At 40.8% G+C, this 24,118-nt stretch overlaps 1 protein-coding gene across 1 annotated transcript in view; it reads left to right on the plus strand.

Annotated features, from left to right (window-relative positions):
- STAM (signal transducing adaptor molecule) overlaps positions 1–23,856 on the plus strand; it is a 69,098-nt gene extending 45,242 nt beyond the window's left edge. Inside the window, exons 9-14 of the mRNA XM_082385507.1 lie at positions 2,351–2,439; positions 4,458–4,545; positions 5,018–5,072; positions 5,644–5,797; positions 7,676–7,848; positions 22,549–23,856. Coding sequence (XP_082241633.1) covers positions 2,351–2,439; positions 4,458–4,545; positions 5,018–5,072; positions 5,644–5,797; positions 7,676–7,848; positions 22,549–22,756 — 767 coding nt within the window. The 3' untranslated portion in view covers positions 22,757–23,856. The remainder of the gene's footprint in view (positions 1–2,350; positions 2,440–4,457; positions 4,546–5,017; positions 5,073–5,643; positions 5,798–7,675; positions 7,849–22,548) is intronic.
- Positions 23,857–24,118: the final 262 nt, after the last annotated feature.

Genomic DNA, 24,118 nt, shown 5'->3' on the forward strand with positions numbered 1-24,118 from the left:
TATTTCTAACAGTACTTGGTACTGAATCTTATCCAGAGTACAGACTATATAAATGTTTATACAATAAATGAAGCGTAAGTGTCTGTGTATTAACAGTAAAGATACACTTTTCTTTGAAAACATAAAAATGCTTCTCTTTCAAGAGAAGGCTTTAATAACAGACCAGATGTTACAGATCTTTGATAAAGTAATGCCCTCTCCTAGTTATTGTCAGGATGTCTTGTGTCACTTGTATAGAGACAGATTGTGATACCCATTCCTTTAATAAAGTTCTCTTTGGTAAACTCAGAAAACGTCCTGTGGAACCTTGTTTAGATGGCAGCGCATAACGTGCTAACTTTTTAATCTGGGCTGATGGTGGTGAGGGATTTTGCTTGATTTTTGGGTTTGGGTTGTTTTTTTTTTTTTTTAATCTTGAAATAGCTGTTGGGAAGGATGGAATTGTCTTGGACTTCCATTCAAGAGGAGATCCAAGATCTCAGGTAGATAAAGTAGCCATCTCATCTTTTTTTTCCCATTACATAGCAGTGTAGCCTTAAAATGAATATTCTAGTTATTTTCATGTGTTTCACTCTGGACCATGTAAAAGAGAAACCAGAGCATCAGAGCTTATACAGTGGAGCTACAGTTCTCAAGCTTGGAAAATGAGTGCTAGCAAGATCCTTGTAGCATCGTTCTTTATGAGGAAACAGAAGCCCATTTCACTGAATGTGTCAATTAGAAGTGCCTGACCTACTTAGCTTGTTTTCGTTTTGGAGAGGCAGTAAGATTTCGTGCAAACACTGTATTTTATATATGTATATGCATAAACACATCTGTGTGTATGTGTAAAATATTATTTATACACACATACACATAATATACACACAAACATACACATACATACAAAGTAACAGTATTAGTCCCTGAGAGAAAAAGCACTACAAACTTGTGTGTGGTCAGCTGCTAGGATGTGAAGTCTACCATGTGTTTTCTTATGGGTAGCAGCCAATGCGGTGCTGTCCCAGCTTTCTGCTTGTTAATAGCTCAAGATATAAAAAGCAAAAATATGTATAGCATATGGCTCTTTTTCTTCAATGGGAAAGTGAAATCGGCTGAAACTGGTCTTGTATGTAGAATTTTACTTTATGGTGACTTGTGTGGGATGAATATATTCCTTATATTGGAAAATAAACTGTTTTCCATTTATATTCTATAGCATAGAATACATAAGTGATATGACTTCTTGTTCTCAGAGTAAAATCACAGGCCAGATTCCAGTAGTGTGGGCTAATAGAGCTAGAATGATTGGCATTCAAATCCAGGCTTTGCCATTTATTAGCTTTCTCCTACGCAAGCGTTTTTAATCTTTCTAAGCCACTGCTAACCTCATTTACAAGATGGGCATATCTCATAGGACTGTATTGGAGATTCATTGGGGGAAGTGCAATATTCCATTAAGCATATTTAATTGTTTAATTAATATTATTTCCCTTCCTTAATTCTGCCCCTTTCCCATCCCCCTGATTCTTAATTTTTATGAATACTGATTGACTACATTGATATCAGGATGAAAAAATCCAAAAAGGAAGTTCATTCCTTTAAAGCTGTATGTGTTTCTCAGTATTACTTTGGAGAAGATTAATTACTATGTTAATCATAACCTTATATTTGCTGGTTAATGTTACATTGAATCTTTTTAAAGATTACTTTGTTGAGCAAGAGAAATACGTGCTTCTGGTTTGCAGATCCCTTAACCACCTTTTCAATTGCAAGAATGATGTAACTAAAAAATACAGACTGATTTAGTGGAAAATTCAGATCCCTGCCAAGGCCACTTGTAAAGCTCTCCGCTGGCCTGGATGTCATTCACTTAGTTAAAAAAAAAAGACTGAGTGGCGTGCGGGGAATATATAGCTAACTTCCCAATTCATTACATTGAAAGAGCGTGGCCTGTGCAAAAGTGGAGATTTTTCTTTGAAAGGACTGGTAATTTGAAAAGAGGATTTATTTTCAATAGCAGAATTCATTTATGCCATTGTAAAGCTTTGCTTTCTGTTCAGCAGTTTACTAAACTCTCATATGTAATAGGTGATTAATCTTTGTTCCAGAAATATAGTTCTTATTTTTAGTGAAGTATCTCTTATGGAAAACAAAATCTTCAGAAGAAAAAATTAAGAAGTCTTCACAGAATTTCATAATGTCATGTTCTGTCATGGTTGCCTAAATCTGCAACCGAATTATCCCTTAAACTGAGTTTCTCAGATTGAAGGGAATACAAGAAAAATCCAAGTTCTCTCCTTAAACTTAAAGTGCTTTTAAATAAAATGTTAAATTTATAAGGAAACAACAAATGTTACATGTTTTACAGTTAAAACGGAGAAGAAGACGGTACAGTTTAGTGACGATGTTCAGGTAGAGACGCTAGAACCAGAGCCGGAACAAGCCTGCATTGATGAGGTGAGTGGTTTCCTGCGTGAGAGCATCATACGTTCAGTACTGAAGTTGCAATGGTTTTCTTTTCTCATTTAAAAAAATTCAGTACTTGATTAATGCATGTGTTTTGTTGTTGTACAACTTCAAACAATACAGACGAAGCAAAGATTCTCCTGGAAAGTTCCTCCCTAGTCCCATTCTTACCATGTCAGTACGTATAGTTGTACCTCATTATTTTAATTCCTGCTTAATATTCCATAGAATGGACTTATCATGACTTCATTATTCTGTTGTTGGACGGTTAGGTTGTTTTCAGTTCTTTGTGTGTTTTTTGCTATTACAAACACTATTATAATGAGACTTTTTGGGTATATTCAAAAGAATGTGTGACTTTTTTTTTTTTTTACATCTTTATCAGATTATAATTGCTTTACAATGTTGTGTTAGTTTCTGCTGTACAACAAAGTGAATCAGCTCTATGTATACATATATCCCCTCCCTCTTGAGCCTCCCTCCCACCCTCCCCATCCCACCCCTCTAGGTCGTGTGTGACTTTTATTTTTAAATGCTCTGGAAATTATATTCTTTGTAACATTTTAAACTAATGATGAAAAATGAGATGTCATCTTTAAACTATGTGAGGGGATTTGTAGGTTTTTAGCCTTTTTTTAGGGGAACCAGAAGCAGAAAGTTTGAAGAGCACTGTTTTAGCGAAACGGTTGTAGAAGCTGTGCTGAGAGCCCCCAGAGAATGTACTGGAGTTAGGGAAATTTAGGTTTGGCTATAGCATTCCATCGGAAAATGCATGCATTTTCTAGGGTCAGGCTAGCGGTCTATCTAGAAACCTCATTTCTCTGATAGTAGATAATTTCAAATAGGTTGTAGAATTCTGTAAACAAAGAGAAGAGAAATTATCCATATGTTAGTTGACTCTCACTCTCATTTTACTCCCCTCCCCTTCTTTTTTTGGCTGTAGGCAAACTTTTCTGACATGTGCCTTCTTTTTTAGACTACTTAAAATGAAAATTGTGAATCTTTCACGTTGAAAAATAATATCTATTTCTAAATATGGAATTCTTTTGACTTCAGAAGAGTGTTTTAATATACGTGTGTCGTTTTCACTCTCTGGTGATTAATTCATCTCTCAAACTGTTATCCTTCTGTACAGAGTATTGAGTTTTGTTTTGGTATAAATAACTACTTTGCTTAGAATTGGTAGTCTTTAAATTATTCACCTAAGTAACTATGCTTAGTAGCATAACCATATAAAAACCATGAATGGAGAAAAGCTTGTAATTATTACGGTAATATTCTTTGGTACATGAGATGTATATTTTGGTTTTTTAAAACTTACGTATAGATACATCTCTACTAATATAATATATAGATGTATTTATGTAATGATGCCTTCATTAGTTCTGTTGGTCTTACAGCAAAAGATTCTGAAATAGATCTGAGTCATTGCTTTGAGATGCCTTCCAGCCTTTCACATAGGAGAATAGAGAAGCCACAAATCTTCCTCCTTTATTTGATGACAAAGTGAAACATTGGTGAAAAGAGAATGTAGAGTAAATCCTTCTGGTGCTACTTAGAAGAACAGCTGTACCAGAGCCAAGCTGTGCCTTTCTGAAACAGCTGCTATATTCTCCCTGGTAGAGAAGTAGTAACGGAGCTGTTAGTCACAAGTACTGCCAGCTTGAGAGAGAGGTTACACCTGTCAGCATGGCAAGACTACAGCTGCCCCAAAACAAAGTGACACAGAAGTCCACTAGCATGACCTAAGAGATTAAAGAACTCACATGTTTTAAGTTTAAATGTTGCTCTATTTCTTCTCATCTAAGAGAATTTCTGGTAGCCGTTTCAAAAGGGCTCTGACTTCACATGATATTAAAGAGAATACACAGACAGTAAATACATAGAAGCGAAATTGAAGTCTTCCTATCTGTGCATTACAGGATTAGCCACTATCTAACTAATGAAGTGAGAAGGTATTGTTGCATAATGGTTTGTTACTTTTTATAGTAACTGCTTAATTCCTGTAGGATAAAATGGACCAATTGCTGCAGATGTTGCAAAGTACGGATCCCAGTGATGATCAACCAGATCTTCCAGAGTTACTTCATCTTGAAGGTAAACCTTGCTTTCCATTTCCCTTGCAAATAAAGAATAATTCGGGGTTATATCTAGTGTTCTGTTACACCGTGGTTTTATATTTAAATCAAATTGAAAATGATATAAACAATGTTAACATTTCTGACTCTTCTGTGACCAGTCTCACGTTTATATGCAGTTTAATTAAACCTTTGGTAGAATTCAAATTCTTATACTTTTCTACCCAAATTAAATATTTTATTCAACGTTTAAAATGTTGTAAAATGAAAATTGGTATTAAAAATTTCTGAGATCAATACAATCAATCTAAAGTATTGATTTTATAAATAGCTAGGAAAATCAGTCTTGGGTTCTGTGGGCTAAGATTAATTAATAGAATTTTTATTATTCCAAGTTAGATCTTTTATTCCTTAAACTACATGAATATCCATCAGAGAGTTGCTTTCTTTTGCTGCATTTTCTTATATTTCTTTAAATCTTGTCATCTTAGCCATGTGTCACCAGATGGGACCTCTCATTGATGAGAAGCTGGAAGATATTGACAGGTAAAAAAACATGCGCTCCATCTGTATTGTGTACCTTCTTCCCCACAGATCTCTCTAAACTGCGTATTGGAATAGAGCTGCCTTGTATTTTATTTTATTTTCATTTTAAAGATATGCCAGTTCTCATTCACTTGTTTTCTACTTGATGTGGGAATTAAAATTAGACCCATCTGCCCCCCCTCCCGCTTTTAAGTGAGGATTTATTTGGCTTTCACTATGTTAGTCTGTTTTAAAAATAAGGGTTAACTATTATAATCATATTTGCTGTAAGCGGCATCATCAGGGCCCACACATGACCCATTTGTTATTAACGAGGGAAACTTGGATATTTTGAGGTAAAGTCAAGTACAATAAGCTAGAGTCCTTCCAGCACAGCACCTAAATCTGAAACAGTTTTGGTTGCCTTGGAGCTAAACTATAGGATATTTTTTTTTTGTTACAAGGTTAAATTTTTAATAATGTCTACTTATACCACTCTTTGCTATCTTTGCTATTTTGATGCATCTTATTATTTAGAACATTATATCATTTAAATAGCAGTTATGTGTCACATCATTGTATAATATTTCAGAAAACATTCAGAACTCTCGGAACTCAATGTTAAAGTGATGGAGGCCCTGTCCTTGTATACCAAGTTAATGAATGAAGATCCAATGTATTCCATGTATGCAAAATTACAGAATCAGCAGTATTATATTCAGTCATCCGGTGTTTCTGGTTCTCAGGTAAGCTTTTAAAGATGCAAGTATTTCCTTTTAAATTCTCAAATATATTTGAGATTATTTGGAATAGCTGTGTTTTTGTAAAACGTGAAACTTTCTAAAAGTGATGTTTGGAGTAAAAATAAAGTTAAAAAGATTTTTGCACTTGACAAATACAATGTGTAGTATGCTAGCTATAATAATAGTTCTTGTTCTAAAAAATTATTTTTCTGCAGGGGTGCACATCAATCACTCTCAAGCTTTAAAAAAAAAAAAAAACAACAGATGCTTTGGCTCTACCCAGACCTATTGAATCCAGGCATGAGGCCCAAACATCTGTATATTTTTAAAGCTTCATATCCAATTATCTGGTTAAGAACTACAATTTTTGTCTGTCTGAGTAAAATTTCTAATTATTACTAAATTCTTGTGAGTATCTACCATATTCAGTTTTATAGTGACTTTCTTTAATCTGGATTTTTTCCGTTCCTTTACATGAGAACGTGTGTAACGCAACAGAGAGCCCTTTTTCCTCTCGTCATGCCCAGCAACTATTTCAAGAGCCCATTTCCCACAAACTCACTAAGTTCAGGGTATAGGGAGTAGTTAGCCAGACACAGCATTTTATCCACGTAGGGTAGCATAAACTTTGTGCAGATGAATTTTCTTTTGATGCAGTCCACTTCTGGAGGGAGGGGCCAGCACCCTGGAGAAGAGCAGCCAGGCCTGAGAACTGTGGGGCTGGATGACACCTACCATGAGTCTTGATGCCAGCGTGAGCCAGCGGGCAGAGAGAGAGCCTTCCTGTGCAGTTTGCAAAGTACAGACAGAGAGAGAGCCTTCCTGTCCAGTTTGCAAAGTACAGACAGCTGTATTCGTGAGGACTGGACTAGCTGCGTCCATAATGAAGACCTTTGGATTCTGTGTGTAGTGAGTCTCGTGTGGCTTAACGCAGCCTTCACATGAGTGTTGTTTTGTTTCCTGATGGGTGTGTTCCGGTCCTAACAGCTGCTGCAAGTCTCGCTCCCTGGACAGTGGAGTTCTGTTTCCAGACATGTGAAATGGAAGGATCTGATGGATACTACAGAAAATTAGAGTATTATGTGCATTTAAGACTCAGGGGGCACTTAAGACTTTAATCTCTATAGCTTAAAACAAGTATAGTTTTTAGGTGCAGGGGTACGCAAACAATGGCCCAAGGGCAAAGTCCAGCCTCCCACCTCTTTTTTTAAATAAACTTTTACTGGAACACAGCCGTTCTCATTCGTTTCTCCATTGTTGCTGGCTGCTTTCTCTATGGGCAGAGCCCACTAGTTTCAACAGAGCGCACATGGCCCACAAAGCCCACCCCGTTTACTGTCTGGGCCCTGGACAAAGAAGTCTGCTGACCTTGCTTTAGGAGGATAGCTTGCTCTATGTTCAGTAAGCTGTAACTTAGGAGATATATCTCTGTGTAGATGCCTAGAAACAAATGCAGACTGTTGCTGTAATGCAGTGAATTCAAAGACACTTCTTCAGCCTTTGGGGGTTCCTTTTAGGGAGATACAGTATCAACGTGGAAAGAAGGATTATATTAGTATAAAATTTCAAGGTAAGTTTCTTTACTGCTTCTGTACAGAGGTAGACACGAGTTTAGCTAATGTTTCCCTAAAAACAAAAATCATCAGAAGCCCACTTCACTGAAAAGCACTTTTTAAAACGCCTGTCGTAAAGCAACTGTACCCCAATTAAAAATAAATTAATTAATTAATTAAATCTACGTAAAAAAATAAAATAAAATGCCTGTCACCAGAAGGAACTCAGGAAACCATTTCAGAGATGTAATTGTTGCTCTTTTGTAACTGAATGCGTGCCTGTTAAAATCCGAGGGACCCTAATGTGTCTTGTCTCTGACTGTCCTAGGTGTACCCAGGCCCTCCTCAGGGTGGTGCTTACCTGGTCGCGGGGAGCGCACAGCTGAGCCAGCCCCAGAACTACAGCCTTCCGCCCGAGCAGCTGTCTTCTCTCAGTCAAGCAGCCGTGCTGCCTGCCGGCCCAGCCCTTCCCAGTCAGCAGGCTCCGGCTTCCTACCCCAAGTAATGTGACCATTGGCTCTTGTTTGCGTTCAGCGCTGTTAAAACTCTCAGGTGCCCTTGGTCGTCTGTAATCATAAAAAATGGATAAGGAAAATCCAGGGTAGGTGTCGTCACTGATGCCAGACGGTCAGCCCTGTCTGTGGTGGCAGGTGGGTTCTGTAGGACCCCCTGCAGTTCTGCAGTCCTAGCCAGTAAGCCAGCCCTCTGTCCTGCTGAGTCCTTGAACTGCTGTATTCTGGTTTTAGCTTTGTGTTTTTTATATTCCTTCCTATCATAATTTCTTTTGTTTTTATTTGAGTCTGTGATAATATTTGTTAAGAACTTCAATGTAACTTAAATTTACTTTGATAACTATAATTTAATGCTTTACACAAATTTCACATAAAAGCTGAATGTTCCTGTGGTTATTATTTTAGAATTTATAGTTCTGGGCTGTCTCTTAAAGACAAATATTCCCTTCTTTTTACCCTGTGTGGGAATTCAGTATATATCACAGCATAATAAATAAACCACATGAAAAGAGACAGTACAAGAAGCTGTACGCCCCTGTGGTTCATGGGGCGAGTAGCTGAATATGAAATGACAGGCCCATTGTTCTGGTCATTTACTTAGAATGCCCCTATAATGTAAATGATTATATTTATACATTATATTATTCATAATTTATAAATGCCTTTTCTACTTCAGTGGGCATCTAAGCTGAAGTCATCACTTTGGATCGAATAGGTAGGCTTAAGAGTTCAGCAGTGTGTAACTCCAGAGGTCATGATGTTCTGACTCACAACAGAAGTTTCTTGGTGGCACAGGTACAATTTCTAGGGACCTTTCCATCAATGGTGGAGTTGCCCAGAATGCTCCTGTACTGCCCTCACTATTGTACTGTTCATGCTCCAAAGAGTCACACTCTAGGGATGCTTGGGGATTGTCAAACATGATTTTGTGGTCACAGCTCATATTCTGAAGTGACCTTAATTAAGAAGGATGGTGATGCGGAAGCCTGTTACAGGCATCAAACAGCAGCAACAAGAAAACAGCGCTCCCTACTGGGTTGTATAGCTTAGGAAAAAAGTTAGGTCTAACTCTGTTTGTCCAAGGACTTTTTTTCTTTTCTTTTCTTTTCTTTTTTTTTTTTTTTAAGTCTCAGTTTGGTAAAAAGCGAATACCGTTACATAGAAATTGGCAGGGAGCAACTATTAGGAGAGTAACATGCTGCTTTAAAATTAGATCAAAGTGAGTAGAGGTAGGTATTGTTGAGAAGTTAGCCAGTGTACACGAGTAGTATATATAGGAACCTCTCAGATACTTCAGTATTAGCCAGAAGTGCCACCTCTGTCCCAGCTAGTCCTCTGTAACCATGTCACATGCTGCTCTGGATGCCTCATTACCAGAGGTTACTTGGGATCCATTCTTAGTTCAGAGCCTTGAGGAATTACCCTTGTAAGTGAGATCCTCTGTTGGGAGCTTCTCAAACCATGACGTGCTGTAGAGCCAGAGCACCTTGTCGCTGTTTGCTGGGGGCTGCTCTGTCCTCTTCTGCCATTTGGACGCGAGACCCCTGTGCAGGACCCGCACTGTGTTCCAGGGCCTGGCTGCTGACGTGTGGTAGCTGTAAATGTCCCCTCTCCAGAAGCACAAGTACATTTCAGTAGGTGCTTTTTGCAGAGCATTTCCTTGAAACGTTTAGCCCTCTTTGCCGGGCTAATGGCTGCTTATTCTTCAGCTCTTAGCTTAGCTTCGTCTTTACTAGAAGCCTGTCTTGCCTTCCCACCTCGCCAGCACTGTTCCTCCTCTGATGCTGTCTCAGGCCCCCAGCATATCGTGTCATCGTGTTGTCCTCTGTATCTCCACTAAACCGTCATATCTTGAGAGCTGGAGCGGCATCTTTCACCTTTAGAGCCACACTACGTAGCACAGAGTTTTTTTTGTTTTTTTTTTTTAAAGATTTATTTATTGATTGATTGATTGCTATGTTGGGTCTTCGTTTCTGTGCGAGGGCTTTCTCTAGTTGGGGCAAGCAGGGGCCACTCTTCATCGTGGCGTAGCACAGAGTTTTACACCTGGTAGGAACTCAGTAAATATTTGATAAGTAAATGTTTTGGGCTTTTTTTGTTGTTTATTTTTAAATTTTACTTATTTATTTATTTATGGCTGTGTTGGGTCTTCGTTTCTGTGTGAGGGCTTTCTCTAGTTGCGGCAAGCAGGGGCCACTCTTCATCGCGGCGTAGCACAGAGTTTTACACCTGGTAGGAACTCAGTAAATATTTGATAAGTAAATGTTTTGGGCTTTTTTTGTTGTTTATTTTTAAATTTTACTTATTTATTTACTTATGGCTGTGTTGGGTCTTCGTTTCTGTGCAAGGGCTTTCTCTAGTTGCGGCAAGTGGGGGCCACTCTTCATCGCGATGCACGGACCTCTCACCATCGCGGCCTCTCTTGTTGCGGAGCACAGGCTCCAGACGCGCAGGCTCAGCAATTGTGGCTCACGGGCCTAGTCGCTCCGCGGCATGTGGGATCTTCCCAGACCAGGGCTCGAACCCGCGTCCCCTGCGTTGACAGGCAGATTCTCAACCACTGCGCCACCAGGGAAGCCAGTAAATGTTTTGATGGGAATTTCAAGGGCTGTGTTAGGCCAGTGAGATATATGTTTCAGTTCCTTGAAAAGACTTCACACAGGCTTTGAAGCAATTTTTTAAAAGATATATTGGGAACAGTTGTGTGTGTAAATGGGCATGTGTGTGTGTTTGAATGAGAAAACTGATGGCAAAACAAACGTCGGCTCACAAAATTGGAAGGAGTGAGAACTGGGGGTGGAAGTGTACTCGATAGAGGTGTACAGCATGTTTTACTCAAGCTTTCTAACTGCAAATCAAGGTCAAGGAGGAATTTTTTTTCCCCCTGTTTTTGGTAGGCAAGTTTTTTCATGTCCCTCAGTTTGTATCTAGGAGGCAATTTCTTATTCTGTTACATAGAATTTTGGTTTTAGGGTGGTCACTTTTCCAGACTTCTGTCACCCTAGGGTGATATTACTGATAACTGGGGAAGGTGGTACTGATACAGTTTTCTAGACCTACCTGAGTGATGGTGGCCACGATGATGCTAAGGTGACCAAAGCTAGGTACTTATTTGTCAATTATTTCATTTTACATCTGTTAAACAGATGTTTTCTGTGTCTGAGTTTGACGTTGTAGGTATAAGTGAGATCACACGGTATTTGTCCTTCTCTGTCACAGGGACAAGGTTTCCTTCTTTCTCACGGCTGAGTACTATTCATGTGTGTGTGTATCTCTATCTCTGCCTCACACCTTCTTTACCCATTTATCCCTTGACGGACCCTTAACTTTTCCCGTTTCTTGGCTATTGTGAGTAATGCTGCAGTGAACATAGGAATGCTGATATCTCTTTGAGATCCTGATTTCAGTTCCTTTGGATATATGCCCAAAAGCAGCATTGCTGGATCATATGGTAGCTCTATTGTTAATTTTTTGAGGAACCTCCATACCGTTTTCCATACTGACTGCACCAACACTGCATAGGTGTTCTCTTTTCTCTACATCTTCGCCAGCAGTCCTTACTTCTGGTGTTTTTGATCATAGCCAGTCCAACAGGTGTGAGGTGATACCCTGCGGTTTTGATTTTCCTTTTCTGGTGGATAGTGAGGTTGAGCGCCTTTTCATGTGCCTGTTGGCCATCTGTATGTCTTCTCTGGAAAAATGTTTATTCAGGTCCTCTGCCCATTTTTTAATCGGGTTGTTAGGTTTTTTTTTTTTAACATCTTTATTGGAGTATAATTGCTTTACATTGTTATGTTAGTTGCTGCTGTATAACAAAGTGAATCAGCTATACATATACATATATCCCCGTATCCCATCCCTCTTGTGTCTCCCTCCCACCCTCCCCATCCCACCCCTCTAGGTGGTCACAAAGCACTGAGCTGATATCCCTGTGCTATGCGGCTGCTTCCCACTAGCTATCTATTTTACATTTGGTAGTGTATATATGTCCGTGCCACTCTCTCACTTCGTCCCAGCTTACCCTTCCCCCTCCCCATTGCCTCAAGTCCATTCTCTACATCTGTGTCTTTATTCCTGTCCTGCCCCTAGGTTCTTCAGAACCTTTTTTTTCTTTTTTTTGGATTCCACACATATGTGTTAGCATACGGTATTTGTTTTCCTCTTTCTGACTTACTTCACTCTGTATGACAGACTCTAGGTCCATCCACCTCACTACGAATAACTCAATTTCATCTCTTTTTATGGCTGAGCAATATTCCATTGTATATCTCTGCCACATCTTCTTTATTCATTCATTTGTCAATGGACACTTAGGTTGCTTCCATGTCCTGGCTATTGTAAATAGAGCTGCAGTGAACATTGTGGTACATGACTCTTTTTGAATTATGGTTTTCTCAGGGTATATGGCCGGTAGTGGGATTGCTGGGTCATATGGTAGTTCTATTTTTAGTTTTCTAAGGAACCTCCATACTGTTCTCCATAGTGGCTGTATCACTTTACATTCCCACCAACAGTGCAAGAGGGTTCCCTTTACTCTACACCCTCTCCAGCATTTATTGTTTGTAGACTTTTTGATGATGGCCATTCTGACCAGTGTGAGGTGATACCTCATTGCAGTTTTGATTTGCATTTCTCTAATGATTAGTGATGTTGAGCATCCTTTCATGTGTTTGCTGGCAATCTGTATATCTTCTTTGGAGAAATGTCCATTTAGGTCTTCTGCCCATTTTTGGATTGGGTTGTTTGTTTTTTTGATACTGAGCTGCATGAGCTGTTTGTATATTTTAGAGATTAATTTTTTGTCAGTTGCTTCATTGGCAAATATTTTCTCCCATTCTGAGGGTTGTCTTTTTGTCTTGGTTATGGTTTCCTTTGTTGTGCAAAGGCTTAAGTTTCATTAGGTCCCATTTGTTTATTTTTGTTTTTATTTCCATTTCTCTAGGAGGTGGGTCAGAAAGGATCTTGCTGTGATTTATGTCATAGAGTGTCCTGCCTATGTTTTCCTCTAAGAGTCTTATAGTGTCTGGCCTTATATTTAGGTCTTTAATCCATTTTGAGTTTATTTTTCTGTATGGTGTTAGGGAGTGTTCTACTTTCATTCTTTTACATGTAGCTGTCCAGTTTTCCCAGCACTACTTATTGAAGAGGCTGTCTTTTCTCTCCATTATATATTTTTGCCTCCTTTATCAAAAATAAGGTGACCATATGTGTGTGGGTTTACCTCTGTGCTTTGTATCCTGTTCCATTGATCTATATTTCTGTTTTTGTGCCAGTACCATACTGTCTTGATTACTGTAGCTTTGCAGTATAGTTTGAAGTCAGGGAGCGTGATTCCTCCAGCTCCATTTTTCTTTCTCAAGATTGCTTTGGCTCTTTGGGGTCTTTTGTGTTTCCATACAAATTGTGAAATTTTTGTTCTAGTTCTGTGAAAAATGCCATTGGTAGTTTGATAGGGATTGCATTGAATCTGTAGATTGCTTTGGGTAGTAGAGTCATTTTCACAATGTTGATTCTTCCAATCCAAGAACATGCTATATCTCTCCATCTGTTTGTATCATCTTTAATTTCTTTCATTAGTGTCTTATAGTTTTCTGAGTACAGGTCTTTTGTCTCCGTAGGTAGGTATGTTCCTAGATATTTTATTCTTTTTGTTGCAGTGGTAAATGGGAGTGTTTCCTTAATTTCCCTTTCAGATTTTTCATCATTAGTGTATAGCAATGCAAGAGATTTCTGTGCATTAATTTTGTATCCTGCTACTCTACCAAATTCATTGATTAGCTCTAGTAGTTTTCTGGTAGCATCTTTAGGATTCTCTATGTATACTATCATCTCATCTGCAAACAGTGACAGTTTTACTTCTTCTTTTCCAGTTTGGATTCCTTTTATTTCTTTTTCTTCTCTGATTGCTGTGTCTAAAACTTCCAAAACTATGTTGAATAATAGTGGTGAGAGTGGGCAACCTTGTCTTGTTCCTAATCTTAGTGGAAATGGTTTCAGTTTTTCACCACTGAGAACGATGTTGGCTGTGGGTTTGTCATATATGGCCTTTATTATGTTGAGGTACATTCCCTCTATGCCTACTTTCTGGAGAGTTTTTATCATAAATGGGTATTGAATTTTGTCGAAAGATTTTTCTGCATCTATTGAGATGATCATATGGTTTCTATCCTTCAGTTTGTTAATATGGTGTATCACATTGATTGATTTCCATATACTGAAGAATCCTTGCATTCCTGGGATAAACCCCACTTGATCATGGTGTATGATCCTTTTAATATGCTGCTGGATTCTGTTTGCTAGTATTTTGTTGAGGATTATCCATCTATGTTCATCAGTGATATTGGCCTATAGTTTTCTTTATTTTTGACATCTTTGTCTGGTTTTGGTATCAGGGTGATGGTGGCCTCATAGAATGAGTTTGGGAATGTTCCTCCCTCTGCTATGTTTAGGAAGAGTTTGAGAAGGATCGGTGTTAGCTGTTCTCTAAATGTTTCATAGAATTCGCCTGTGAAGCCATCTGGTCCTGGGCTTTCGTTTGTTGGAAGATTTTTTTTTTTTTTTAATTTATTTATTTATTTTTGGCTGCATTGGGTCTTCGTTGCTGTGCGTGGGCTTTCTCTAGTTGCAGCGAGCAGGGGCTACTCTTCGTTGCGGTGTGTGGGCTTCTCACTGTGATGACTTCTCTTGTTGTGGAGCACGGGCTCTAGAGCGCAGGCTCCGTAGTTGTGGCTCACGGGCTTAGTTGCTCCGCGGCATGTGGGATCTTCCCAGACCAGGGCTCGAACCCATGTCCCCTGCATCGGCAGGCGGATTCCCAACCACTGCGCCACCAAGGAAGCCCCTGTTGGAAGATTTTTAATCACAGTTTCAATTTCAGTGCTTGTGATTGGTCTGTTTATATTTTCTATTTCTTCCTGGTTCAGTCTCGGAAGGTTGTGCTTTTCTAAGAATTTGTCCATTTCTTCCAGGTTGTCCATTTTATTGGCATATAGTTGCTTGTAGTAAGCTCTCATAATCCTTTCTATTTACGCAGTGTCAGTTGTTACTTCTCCATTTTGATTTCTAATTCTGTTGATTTGAGTCTTCTCCCTTTTTATCTTGGTGAGTCTGGCTAATGGCTTATCAATTTTGTTTATCTTCTCAAAAACCAGCTTTTTGTTTTATTGATCTTTGCTATCATTTTCTTCATTTCTTTTACATTTATTTCTGATCTGATCTTTATGATTTCTTTCCTTCTGCTAACTTTGGGGTTCTTTTGTTCTTCTTTTCTAATTGCTTTAGGTGTAAGGTTAGGTTGTTTATTTGAGATGTTTCTTGTTTCTTGAGGTAGGATTGTATTGCTATAAAGTTCCCTCTTAGAACTGCTTTTGCTGCATCCCATAGGTTTTGGGCCATCGTGTTTTCATTATCATTTGTTTCTAGGTATATTTTGATTTCCTCTTTGATTTCTTCAGTGTTTTCTTGGTTATTTAGTAGTGTATTGTTTAGCTTCCATGTGTTTGTATTTTTTACAGATTTTTTCCTGTAATTGATATCTAGTCTCATCGCATTGTGGTCGGAAACGATACTTGATACGATTTCGCTTTTCTTAAATTTACCAAGGCTTGATTTGTGACCCAAGATATGATCTATCCTGGAGAATTTTCCATGAGCATTTGAGAAGAAAGTGTATTCTGTTAGTTTTTGGATGGAATGTCCTATAAATATCAATTAAGTCCATCTTGTTTAATGTATCGTTTAAAGCTTGTGTTTCCTTATTTATTTTCATTTTGTTTGATCTGTCCATTGGTGAAAGTGAGGTGTTAAAATCCCCTACTATGAGTGTGTTACTGTCAATTTCCCCTTTTATGGCTGTTAGCATTTGCCTTATGTATTGAGGTGCTCCTATGTTGGGTGCATAAATATTTACAATTGTTATATCTTCTTGGATTGATCCCTTGATCATTATGTAGTGTCCTTCTTTGTCTCTTGTAATAGTCTTTATTTTAAAGTCTATTTTGTCTGATAGGAGAATTGCTACTTCAGCCTTCTTTTGATTTCCATTTGCATGGAATATCTTTTTCCATCCCCTCACTTTCAGTCTGTATGTGTCCCTAGGTCTGAAGTGCGTCTCTTGTAAACAGCATATATATGGGTCTTCTTTTTGGATCCATTCAGCCAGTCTGTGTCTTTTGGTTGGAGTATTTAATGCGTTTACATTTAAGGTAATTATCGATATGTTATGTTCCTATTACCGTTTTCTTAATAGTTTTGGGTTTATTATTGTAGGTCTTTTCCTTCTCTCGTGTTTCCTGCCTAGAGAAGTTCCGTTAGCCTTTGTTCTAAAGCTGGTTTGGTGGTGCTGAATTCTCTTCTTTTGTCTGTAAAGGTTTTAATTCTCTGTTGAATCTGAATGAGATCCTTGCTTGGTACAGTAATCTGGGTTGTAGCTTTTTCCCTTTCATCACTTTAAGTATGTCCTGCCACTCCCTTCTGGCTTGCAAAGCTTCTGCTGAAAGATCTGCTGTTCACCTTATGGAGATTCCCTTGTATGTTATTTGTTGCTTTTCCTGTGCTGCTTTTAATATTTTCTTTGTGTTTAATTTTTGATAGTTTGATTAATATGTGTCTTGGCGTGCTTCTCCTTGGATTTATCTTCTATGGGACTCTCTGCACTTCCTGGACTTGATTGACTATTTCCTCTCCCATATTAGAGAAATTTTCAACTGTAATCTCTTCAAATATTTTCTCCGTCCCCTTCTTTTTCTCTTCTTCCTCTGGGACCCCTATAATTTGAATGCTGGTGCATTTAATGTTGTCCCAGAGGTCTCTGAGAGTGTCCTCAATTCTTTTCATTCTTTTTTCTTTATTCTGCTCTGTGGTAGTTATTTCCACTATTTTATCTTCCAGGTCACTTATCCGTTCTTCTGCCTCAGTTATTCTGCTATTGATTCCTTCTAGAGAATTTTTAATTTCATTTATTGTGTTGTTCATCATTGTTTGCTCTTTAGTTCTTATAGGTCCTTGTTGAACGTTTCTTGTAATTTCTCCATTCTATTTCCAAGATTTTGGATCATCTTTACTATCATTACTCTGAATTCTTTTTCAGGTAGACTGCCTATTTCCTCTTCATTTGTTTGGTCTGGTGGGTTTTTACCTTGCTCCTTCATCTGCTGCATGTTTCTCTGTCTTTCCATTTTGCTTAACTTACTGAGTTTGGGGTCTCCTTTTCACTGCCTGCAGGTTCATAGTTCCTTTTGTTTTTGGTGTCTGCCCCCAGTGGGTAAGGTTGGTTCAGTGGGTTGTGTAGGCTCCCTGGTGGAGGGGACCAGTGCCTGTGTTCTGGTGGATGAGGCTGGAGCTTGTTTTTCTGGTGGGCAGGTCCGAGTTTGGTGGTGTGTTTTGGGGTGTCTCTGACCATATTATGATTTTAGGCAGCCTCTCTGGTAATGGGTGGGGTTGTGTTCCTGTGTTGCTAGTTGCTTGGCATGGGGTGTCCAGCACTGTAGCTTGCTGGTCATTGAGTGGAGCTGGATCTTAACGTTGTGATGGAGATCTCTGGGAGAGCTCTCGCCAATTGTTATTACGTGGGGCTGGGAGGTCTCTGGTGGACCAATATCCTGAACTCGGCTCTCCCATCTCCAAGGCCTAGGCCTGACACCCCGCCGAAGCACCACGACCCTGTCAGCCACATGACTCAGAAGAAAACGGAGAAAAAAAAAGAAATAAATAAAATAAAATAAAAGTTATTAAAATAAAAAATAAAAAAGCAATTAAAATAATAAGAGAGCCACCAAACCAATAAACAAATCCACCAATGATAACAAGCGCTAAAAACTAAACTAAGATAAACATATAAATCAGAAACTAGTCAGTCGCATACAGCAAACCCCAAGTCTCTACAGTTGCTCCCAAAGTCCATCGCCTCAATTTTGGGATGATTCGTTGTCTATTCAGGTATTCCACAGATGCAGGTACATCAAGTTGATTGTGGAGATGTAGTCTGCTGCTCCTGAGGCTGCTGGGAGGGATTTCCCTTTCTCTTCTTTGTTCGCACAGCTCCTGGGATTCAGCTTTGGATGTGGCCCCACCTCTGCGTGTAGGTCGCCTGAGGGCATCTGTTCCCTGCCCAGCCAGGACAGGGTTAAAGGAACGGCTGATTAGGGCCTCCCGGCGGGAAGGAGGGGTACAGAATGCGGAGCGAGCCTGCGGCGGCAGAGGCCAGCATGACGTTGCACCAGCCTGAGGCGTGCCGTGTGTTCTCCTGGGGAAGTTGTCCCTGGATCACGGGACCCTGGCACTGGCAGGCTGCACAGGCTCCCGGGAGGGGCGGTGTGGATAGTGACCTGTGCTCGCACACAGGCTTCTTGGTGGCGGCAGCAGCAGCCTTAGCGTCTCATGCCTGTCTCTGGGGTCCACGCTGATAGCCGTGGCTCGCGCCCGTCTCTGGAGCTCATTTAGGCGGTGCTCTGCATCCCCTCTCCTCGCGCACCCCGAAACAATGGTCTCTTGTCTCTTCGGCAGTTCCAGACTTTTTCCTAGACTCCCTCCCTGCTAGCTGTGGCGCACTAGCCCCCTTCAGGCTGTGTTCACGCAGCCAACCCCAGTCCTCTCCCTGGGGTCTGACCTCCAAAGCCCGAGCCTCAGCTCCCAGCCCCCAGCTTCTCCGGCGGGTGAGCAGACAAGCCTCTCGGGCTGGTCAGTGCTGGTCGGCACCGATCCTCCGTGTGGGAATCTCTCCGCTTTGCCCTCTGCACCCCTGTTGCTGCGCTCTCCTCCGTGGCTCCAAAGCTTCCCCCCTGCCACTCCCGTCTCCGCCAGAGAAGGGGCTTCCTAGTGTGTGGAAACTTTTCCTCCTTCACAGCTCCCTCCCAGAGGTGCAGGTCCCATCCCTATCCTTTTGTCTCTGTTTTTTCTTTTTTCTTTTGCCCTACCCAGGTACGTGGGGAGTTGGTTGCCTTTTGGGAAGTCTGAAGTCTTCTACCAGCGTTCAGTAGGTGTTCTGTAGGAGTTGTTCCACATGTAGGTGTATTTCTGATGTATTTGTGGGGAGGAAGGTGACTTCCACATCTTACTCCTCCGCCATCTTGAAGGTCCTCCTGAATTCTCCTGAATGGCTCCAACAAGGATGGTTCCCATGGTAGGTTCTTGTGGCAGAAAGAATTCAGAGACAGAGAGGGAGGTCAAGAAAGCAAAGTGATGATTTATTTAAGCGATGGATTGTTAGGTTTTTTGCCATTGAATTGTATGAGTTCTTTATGTATTTTGGATATTTACTCCTTATCAGATATTGTGATTTGCAAATATTTTCTCCCATTTCGTAGGTTGCCTTTTGGTTTTGTTGATGGTTTTCTTTGCTGTAGTTTTTAGTTTGATGTAGTCCCACTTACTGATTTTTGCTTTTATTGCTTGTGTTTTTGCTGTATATTCAGGAAACCGCAGCCAAGACCAGTCTCAGCAACCTTTTTACCCTGTGTTTTCTTCTAGGAGTTTTACAGTTTCAGGTCTTAAATTTAAGTTTTTATTCCATTTCAAGTTCATTTTTGTATGTGGTGTAAGACAGGGGTCCTTTTTCATTCTTCTGTATGTGGTTATCCAGTTCTCCCAACACCGTTTGTTGAGGAGACTATCCTTTCCCCATTGAGTATTCTTGGCTCCCTTGTCAGATATTAGTTGACCATTGATTTGGAGTTTCTGAGCCTCAAGGTTCTTAGGGGCTAGTGGAGGCAAACACACACAAAGTATGTTGTTACAACACAAATTACAAAGAAAGGTATATGCAGGGTGCTTGAGGAGCCTCAGGGTTCAGGGAAGATTTCCAAGAAAAATATGCTCTTAAGACTGGAGGAAAAAGTAAGAATGATTGTCTGTCATGAACAAAGACGTGGTTCTCATGTTTTTGTTGACTTGACATGCTACGAAATGCATGGTACCCATGGAATGGGTGAAATGGGGAGCAGCGAAAACGCACGGTGCATGTTGGGCATTACCAATGGTGCAGTGTTACTAAAGGGTTAAAGTCTCTGCGGGGGAGAGGTGAGAGAGACGCTTGGACTTATTGACAAGGATAATGGATGGTCCTAGATACCATGTTAAGGAGCTTGGGTCTTGTCTGGGAAAGCCCGAAAAGAGCTTCAGATGGTGATAGTGTTGATGGATTCATAGGGACTAGATTAGGAGCTGGGAGGCTAGTATATTAGGCAAGAAATGATGAGTGTCTAACTGCAAGATAGGAATGAGAAAAGAGTTATTTAGAGATGAGCAAATGATTGCCTATGGGTAACACGGTGGGGAGATAGTGCAGAGCAGAGATATGAGAGAATTGCTGGGTTTTAACCCTTGAACAACTGGGTGGATGGTAGAACTTTTAAGTTGAGATGAGGAATATAGTACAAAGTGGGAATGATTACAGTAATAGCTAACATTTATGGGATAGTAAGCACTAGGTGTTGCGCTGTATGCTTTATGTGTGTTAACTCATTGATGGTAATAACCCCTGAAGTAGGTACACTATTATCCCCATTTTATAGATGAGGAAATTGAGGCAGGGAACGACGGCTAAGGTCCCATTTAGCTAAGATACAAAACTAGGCATTTTGGCACCAGAGCTTAGCACTTAGTCTCAATATGATATAATAGCATTATTGTGACCCTTATCGATGTGACCAATAGCACGAAACCTGAGTCCTTGTAATACTTTATGTTTCACAGCACAACACTTGTGGAATGATCATGGGTGATGCCTTTAAGCATGACTTACGTGGTTACATTAGTTGGTGGAATGTAGCAGCAAATGACTATCTGTTATAATAGGGAATTGGTTTAATTTGTGCAAAGTACAAGAGTATTGAATTTACCAACATTGATTTATAAACAATCTAGGAATTGAAGAAAAGTTTAAAAATAGGCAGTATTTTGAAAATTTTAGGCAATTGCCCATTGTATAGCTTGTTTTACATTTTTCACAGAGAGGTGGGGGGGAAATCTGCTTGTTAAAGCTCCTAGTATTTCTCTTTATATATCCTGGTGTCTTACACATGGTAGAAACTCGACTGTCAGGTTGGGGATGGGAAGAGAGGAAGCCGAGACATGAATCAAGACAGCTCGAAGGAGTTCTGGTTGGTGGGATGGGGGGTCAGTGCACAGTGAGGGGAGCACTGGCAGGTGGGCAGTTCCAGCAGGAGGCAAGGCAGGATGTAACCGTGGGTGTGGGTGCAGACAGTGGGTAAATGTGTTAGTGGGAGTAGAGAGAAGGTCTCTGTTATTTGCTTCTCTATTTTCAGGGAATAAGAGAAAGGAGGATATCAGGTCTTCATCTCCCCTAGTCTTCCAGCACTGCTCTTAGGGACCAGCCATTTCCATGTGGCCAGACCCAGTGGTCACTTCCTTTTTGAAATACTTTCTTCACTTGGCCGTGGCCATGCTCTCTTAGTTTTCCTTCTGCCTTATTGCCACTCTTCAGCCTTCTTTGCCTAGTGCCTCTTTATCTCCCTGACTTCTAGCTCTAGAGCTCAAAACACGGAGTGCCTTTTCCTCTGTCTGCAGTCGCTCCCTGGGGGATGTCATTCAGGTCCCTGACCCTGAACGCCGCCTGTGTGTGCTGATGATGCCCGAATTCAAGCTGCTAGCCCTCACCTCTGTGCTGGGCTCCAGACCCGCATAGCTGACCGCCTGCTCACTGTCATTTCTTGGGAATCTCCTAGGTACCTCACTTGACATGTCCAAAACTGTGCTTTGATTCTCCCTCCCCCCATCTGCCGTGGCCCTTATCTGTAGTCTTTTCCTTTTCAGTGGATGGCTGCTCTACCTGAGTAGAGTAGAACTTAGTTCTAAGATTTTACCTCAGACATGACGTAAACTTCCTTTGATGGAACTTCCTTCAAAATCGGACCCTTCCCTCCCCTTTCCTCCATGGCTCTCGCCAGCTGCCCGACGGCTCTCACAGGGACGATTACAGCAGCCCCCGGTCAGGTCACCTGGCTTCTGTCCTGGGCCCGGGTGAGCCTGTTAAAGCCAAGTCACGTCGCGTTGCTCTGGTGTCCGCAACCAACCAGTGTGTCTGCGTCCCACTCAAATGCACGCCACAGTCCTCGCCAGAGTCCGCACGGCCACGTACCCCGAGGCTCCTCTGCCCTCTGGCTCTGCCGCCTGGCTCCGCACCGCTCTCTGCTCTGCTCGCGCTGCCCCGGCCCTCAAGGCCTCCTCCAGTTCCTTGAACGTGCCTGGCCTTCTCTCTCCTCCAGGGCCTGCTTTTCTCCTGGCCTGAAAGCCTGTCTTCCTAGATCATCGGTATCACTCCCTCCCCCTCCTTCCAGGTCGCTGCTTCAGTGTAGCTGTGTGTGAGCAGCCTCGGGGACCACCCTGGATACCCAGGGACCCCTTGTCCCAGGAACTCGTGGGTCTCCTGCGGTGCTTTGTGTTTCTTTATACCACCTCTGGTCACTGCCTCTTGATGTGTTATACATTGTTTATCATCTTTTTTCTCCTTTTAGAATGTAAGCTCCACGATGGTAGGGACGTTTCCCCCTTCTTTCTTGATGACATCCGCGTGCCTCACATAACAGTGTATGGCACGTTATAGCTGTTTACTAAGTATTTATTGAATGCGTTGCATGAATGAGTAACTGTTTCGTGAACAGCTTCCCTGTTTGTCTCGAAGCGGCTGGGTGAGTCAGTGCTGATCTAACCGAGTGTTCCTTCCGCTCCGCAGCACGATGGGCACTCCCGTCCCAGGAGGCACGTATCCCAGCCAGCCTTCAGTGTACAGTCCCCCTCCTGCCGCCGCTGCCACCCCCGACGTCGCCGTGTACCAGAACGCAGGCAGCAGCCTGTCCCAGGTGCCGAACTACACTTTAACGTCAGCGCTGCCCCAGCCGCCTCCGCCCCAGCAGCCGTACTCTCCGAAGGCCCTGCTGTAGGGCTGGGATTCCTCTTTGTGGCAAATACCTGCTAAACGCCGATGACAATGTTATGAGATTCTTTGATATCTTAAGATTTGTTTATCCTCAGCTTATAGGAATCGTATCTTGGTCAGCAAGTTCCAATATTCAAGAAGGGAGACCTCTCTTCAATTTGCACTGACTTTTTAGAGGTCCTCCCTTCCCCCTCCCCCAGAGGAATGAAACTACTTACAACATCTGATTCCTTTCGTAATATGAAAGAATCAGTGCAAGATTATTTGTCTCGTAAAATTACCTGGTCTGCAGAAAGTCAAACTGGCAAGCACCGTTGTAGCAGATGTGTGCATAGATCGCTGTGTAACTTCACTCGTGGCCACTTTGAATCACGGTGGTGATCATGTGAATATATTTAACACTGTTAACTTAATTGACATTGCTGTTTTATTTTAATCATGAGCAACTACCATGTTTCATAATGTTTTGTGTAAATTTAAGAGAATTACACTGTCCTTTTGAACTGCAAGAGAACAACGCTTTAGCATATGTACATGAAGGCATTATGTTGTCCATGTTTCAGTTTCCCATTAAACTGAACCTTCCTTGGAGTAATTGTGCGCTGAACACACGTATGTTATGTCATTGTGTGGCCTCTGCATTCTACTAGCTGTCATCACACCAGCGTACAGTAGCTAAATTTTTGGTGCATTTATAGGAAATGATGATGTTCCCTTTTAAACTTTTACATTTTGGCATGATATTTCAGAATACTGTGGGACCATGAGACAAAATTAAGTTGGACCACATTCTTTATATCTTACTTTTAAAGAAATAATGTTAATTTACTTTTTCCTAGTTGAAGATAGTAATTAGGTTTCTAAGCTGTATACTGTGTTTATTGGTGGCAGTGACACCAAAGATAGAGGCATTGGATAGAAGCTTTGAAACTGGAAAGAAAACATGAATTACACTACGTTTTCAAAGTCTCTTGTAATTATTTAGGCTATAACAAAATTTGATTCATCTGTCTTATTCCACTGCTAGTCTTTTAAATATGTCTTTAACACAGTGTATCCTTTAATTCTTCATTAAAATGGATGTAAGTGGATGTTTCAAAGTCATCTAGATTCCTGGCTTTGCTTAACAGTTTATTTATTCTTGTCTTTCAAACGGGATTTATGGGCTGCTCTCTCTCTTCTAAAGTTCTAAATGGAATTATTTTGGCTTCTTATTCAGGAGTAGTTTGAATGAATGCTTTTCTTTTAATCCATATGTAATATGTTTTCTACTGACATTTTAATCTCCTTAAATATTTATAATTTCCCTAGTCTTGTGCTATTATTTAACACTATTATTTAAACAACTGAAAAATTGAGTTGAGCG

The sequence above is a fragment of the Balaenoptera borealis genome (genome assembly GCF_965194805.1).
Source record: "Balaenoptera borealis genome assembly, chromosome: 3".
NCBI lineage: Eukaryota > Metazoa > Chordata > Mammalia > Artiodactyla > Balaenopteridae > Balaenoptera > Balaenoptera borealis.